We start from the raw sequence: 5,000 nt of genomic DNA, 5'->3' as shown, positions 1-5,000 counted from the left end.
GTGTTTGGTTCCTCCTGCAGGGGGCGAGGAGGAGTCGATGAGCACCAGCTGGTGCTGCAGGCAGGCGCACCTGCCGGCGATCTCCATCAGGCCGCCTCTTTAAGGAGGGAGCGCCTCGGCCAGCGTCGGAGTGTTTTGGCCTCTTGTCTTTGGTGGCGTCCCTGCTCGTTTGAGGTCTTCATGCCGTCCTGCTGGACTTGTGCAACGAGCAGAACCCGACTCCGTGCTGGAGCTCTCTGTGAAGCCCAGAAGTTTGAACTGGTGCTTCCCTGCAGTCCAGGAGCACCGCCGTTTTTGTGTTGGTTAAATAAAACTTAGTTTGGACTTTTTATCACTGGGTTCTCGCCTGCTTCCGGGTCCGGTTAAAACCCAAACCTGAACATAGAGGTTCACAAATGGGTGCGTGACCCTCCAACAACTGGATTTATTCTGAATGCATTTGAACCGAACCAGAGTGACCTTCATGATCTCCTGTTCCTCAGAATTAAGCTCCCAAAGTCATCAGCGGTATCAGTCATGGGGCCTTGGCTGCCCGACCAGGACGGGGGTGGAACCCTTTGGCCCCAATTTGTGACTTCTGCTGCTAAAGACAGACTGAGATAGCGGAATTCTCAGCCTCCAAACCTTCCCAGATCCAGCCAAGACCCGGAACAGGAAGCCAGAAGACTGAAGCTGCTGAGGGTGGATCTAATTATGATATAAGCACTCTCCATCTGAGCAGACAGGAGCTTCCAAAATGAGGAGAAAGGTCTTTAAAAATGGAATTTCTTCTTGATAACTAACTTGGAAGATGGTGCTGACAGTCCAGCCTCACCTTTGGAGGGTGTGTTGGCAGCTGGTTCTGTCCAGATGAGATCACGTTTCTTTGTTCTGTCTGCGGTTCTCTGGAGAACGGAGACCACGGTCAGTTGGCATCATCAAGCAGTTTGATGACATCGTCATTAATTTAGACTCAATTAAATCTGCCCATTTAAGAACGTTCGTCAGTGTCACCTGACGTAAAAAGGAATGATTGTTGCCATGGTGACCACCGGGGGTTGGGGGTCCACGTGGCTTCCGTCCAGGATCTCCAGGACATGGTGCTGCGTCCTCAGCACAGTCCACAGTCCAGAGATGGAGGAGAGCCCAGCAGGGCATCACTCATGACATCACTTCCTGTCTACAACTGGATCGTTTCCAGTTTGGGTGGAGAGTTCAGCCTGGATGAGGGATGGAAGGACCCCCCCTCCCCACTGCTAACTTACTCATCAGTGGCTCAGGTTGATGGTGTTTGTGAGTAACTGGAGGATTTTAATTAAAACTACTTGGAAATGAAAAGCCATTTTATTCGCCTCATAGGGGACAATGAATGTTAAGGAGCAATCAAGGCGTGTAGCGGCCCCCTTCTGGGTCTCCGTGTCTTGCTGGTGTGTGAGCACCACGGAGGAGGTGGAGCCAAGCTGTGTCACCACAACGTTCCTCAGGTGGCTCGTGAAAGCCGCTCTCCACACACTCTGACGAGGGGGCTGTGATGGATGACGGCAAATGCTGCAGCCGAATCCGATGGAGGTCAATTATTTCTGCTTCATCACGGCACAAAGGCAGCGGCCGAGTGTGTGAGCGGAGCGGAGATGGAGGAGTCACGTGAGACGGCGAGATGGCTCCTAATTCTTCTCATTAATCATGTGTCTGCTGGAACATCCTGGAAAGAGACACACCCGGCTCCTCGGAGCTAATTAAGCACCGGGGGGGGGGGCAATGCTCACAACTGGCCGTCTCGTCCTTCTGCCAGCGGGAGGAAAACTTACTTCACTCAAGCCTCCTCTGCTGCAGGAAGTCAACTTTTCGCTCTGTTTTCTTTTATGTCTGGGCAAACATCCACTTTGAAGCCAATGTGGGATAATTAGATGACAGCCGTCATAAATAAATTACCGCGCAGGCTGTCGACTGAAGGCTCAGCTCTCAGTCCTGGAACGTGCTGACTGGTGCCTGCGTCATGGGTGCTCAGCAGCTGCAGAAACCAAGCCTTTGATTGAGGGTCGACGTGAGCTTAGCTTTGCTTTTAGCCAAACTACAATTAAGACCAGAGGAACGTCAACGTTCCTGAACGTTCCTCCAGCTCCAATCTTAACCAGTCTGGTGCTCCTTGAGCGACGTGGTGCTGCCCTCTTCATTGGTGGCAGCATCTGGAAACCATCTGCAGCCTCTCGAGGGGTTCAGGGTCAGCCTGAAAGATTTATCTGCACCGGCGGATTGAGGAGATGCTTTTGGAGTCGGAGTCATGTAATTTTCACGAGTCACATCTCCCTGCATGAAACATCACTTTTCTAAACCCCCCTTTCTCTCCGCTGCTTTTCTTGTTCACAGATGGAGATGATATCGGAACCTGATCCAGATGACGAGGGGACAAAAATAAGTGTAAGTTGAAAGCTGCCGTCCCGGCGCCGCTCGCGTTCCTTTCCAGCAGAAGACAACGGCAGCTGATTTCCCTGAATCACACTTTCAGGGAGAGAAAGGGGATAATCAGGGAAATCAGCGGCGGTGTATTATTAGAGCCAAAGTGCTTCCCTTCCTGCTCCAGAACGACTGCGCCCCCTTTCATCCCCGTTCTGCCGCTCCGCGTGTGTTTCCAGCCTCCCTGCCAGTCCAGCCGTGGCAGCGTGAGGAACAGAAATGCCACAACATGGAAGGTAATTGGCAGCTCTGAAGGCAGCATCGTTATTACCCAATGGAAGTTCAACCTAAACAATACGGCAGATGTTGTGTGAACACAGCTGGATCATCAAAGCTTCAGTGAATGCAGCTGCCTCTTTCTACCCAGCTAGCTTATTTGGTTCCATCCAAATCTCACAGTTTAAAGCCACCTGGAGCCGCAAGAGCTGGGACGTTGAGTTGGAAGAGACCAGTGAAGCACCTGGATGGATGCTGACAGTTCCCTGTAAAACGCTGACTCGGACTGATCAGAGCACGGTGGGGACCTGCCCTCACATGGTCCTCCTCACATGGTCCTCCTCACATGGTCCTCACATGGTCCTCCCCACATGGTCCTCCTCACATGGTCCTCACATGGTCCTCCTCACATGGTCCTCCTCACATGGTCCTCCTCACATGGTCCTCCTCACATAGTCCTCACATGGTCCTCCTCACATGGTCCTCCTCACATGGTCCTCCTCACATATTCCTCCTCACATGGTCCTCCTCACATGGTCCTCCTCACATGGTCCTCCTCACATGGTCCTCCTCACATGGTCCTCCTCACATATTCCTCCTCACATGGTCCTCCTCACATGTTCCTCACATGGTCCTCCTCACATGGTCCTCCTCACATGGTCCTCCTCACATATTCCTCCTCACATGGTCCTCCTCACATGGTCCTCCTCACATGGTCCTCCTCACATGGTCCTCCTCACATGGTCCTCACATGGTCCTCCCCACATGGTCCTCCTCACATGGTCCTCCTCACATGGTCCTCACATGGTCCTCCTCACATGGTCCTCCCCACATGGTCCTCACATGGTCCTCCCCACATGGTCCTCCTCACATGGTCCTCACATGGTCCTCCTCACATGGTCCTCCCCACATGGTCCTCACATGGTCCTCCCCACATGGTCCTCCTCACATATTCCTCCTCACATGGTCCTCCTCACATATTCCTCCTCACATGGTCCTCCCCACATGGTCCTCCCCACATGGTCCTCCTCACATGGTCCTCACATGGTCCTCCTCACATGGTCCTCCCCACATGGTCCTCACATGGTCCTCCCCACATGGTCCTCCTCACATGGTCCTCCTCACATGGTCCTCACATGGTCCTCCCACATGGTCCTCCTCACATGGTCCTCCTCACATGGTCCTCACATGGTCCTCCCCACATGGTCCTCCTCACATGGTCCTCCTCACATGGTCCTCACATGGTCCTCCTCACATGGTCCTCCTCACATGGTCCTCCTCACATGGTCCTCACATGGTCCTCCTCACATGGTCCTCCTCACATGGTCCTCACATGGTCCTCCTCACATGGTCCTCCTCACATATTCCTCCTCACATGGTCCTCCTCACATATTCCTCCTCACATGGTCCTCCCCACATGGTCCTCACATGGTCCTCCCCACATGGTCCTCCTCACATGGTCCTCCTCACATGGTCCTCACATGGTCCTCCTCACATGGTCCTCCTCACATGGTCCTCCTCACATGGTCCTCCTCACATGGTCCTCACATGGTCCTCCCCACATGGTCCTCCTCACATGGTCCTCCTCACATGGTCCTCACATGGTCCTCCCCACATGGTCCTCCTCACATGGTCCTCCTCACATGGTCCTCACATGGTCCTCCTCACATGGTCCTCCTCACATAGTCCTCACATGGTCCTCCTCACATGCTCCTCCTCACATCTTTCTCCTCACATGTTCCTCACATGTTCCTCCTCACATCTTTCTCCTCACATGTTCCTCCTCACATCTTTCTCCTCACATCTTTCTCCTCACATCTTTCTCCTCACATGTTCCTCCTCACATGTTCCTCCTCACATCTTTCTCCTCACATGTTCCTCACATGTTCCTCACATTTTCCTCCTCACATCTTTCTCCTCACATCTTTCTCCTCACATGTTCCTCCTCACTTGTTCCTCCTCACATCTTTCTCCTCACATGTTCCTCACATGTTCCTCACATGTTCCTCCTCACATCTTTCTCCTCACATCTTTCTCCTCACATGTTCCTCCTCACATCTTTCTCCTCACATCTTTCTCCTCACATCTTTCTCCTGACATGTTCCTCCTCACATGTTCCTCCTCACATGTTCCTCCTCACATGGTCCTCCTCACATGCTCCTCCTCACATCTTTCTCCTCACATGTTCCTCCTCACATGTTCCTCACATGTTCCTCACATGTTCCTCCTCCCATCTTTCTCCTCACATGTTCCTCACATGTTCCTCACATGTTCCTCCTCCCATCTTTCTCCTCACATGTTCCTCCTCACATGTTCCTCACATGTTCCATGGGTTCTGTGTCTTTGTTCCC

The 5,000-nt window shown here is 52.7% G+C and overlaps 1 protein-coding gene across 1 annotated transcript in view; it reads left to right on the top strand.

The window, feature by feature from the left end:
- Positions 1 to 5,000, top strand: part of LOC115248307 (V-set and transmembrane domain-containing protein 2A-like) — a 47,204-nt gene that overhangs the window by 25,659 nt on the left and 16,545 nt on the right. The window contains exon 3 of the mRNA XM_029831948.1: positions 2,347 to 2,397. Coding sequence (XP_029687808.1) covers positions 2,347 to 2,397 — 51 coding nt within the window. The remainder of the gene's footprint in view (positions 1 to 2,346; positions 2,398 to 5,000) is intronic.

Source organism: Takifugu rubripes, unplaced genomic scaffold (genome assembly GCF_901000725.2).
Source record: "Takifugu rubripes unplaced genomic scaffold, fTakRub1.2, whole genome shotgun sequence".
Classification (NCBI taxonomy): Eukaryota; Metazoa; Chordata; class Actinopteri; order Tetraodontiformes; family Tetraodontidae; genus Takifugu; species Takifugu rubripes.
This window is presented reverse-complemented; position numbering and strand designations above follow the sequence as displayed.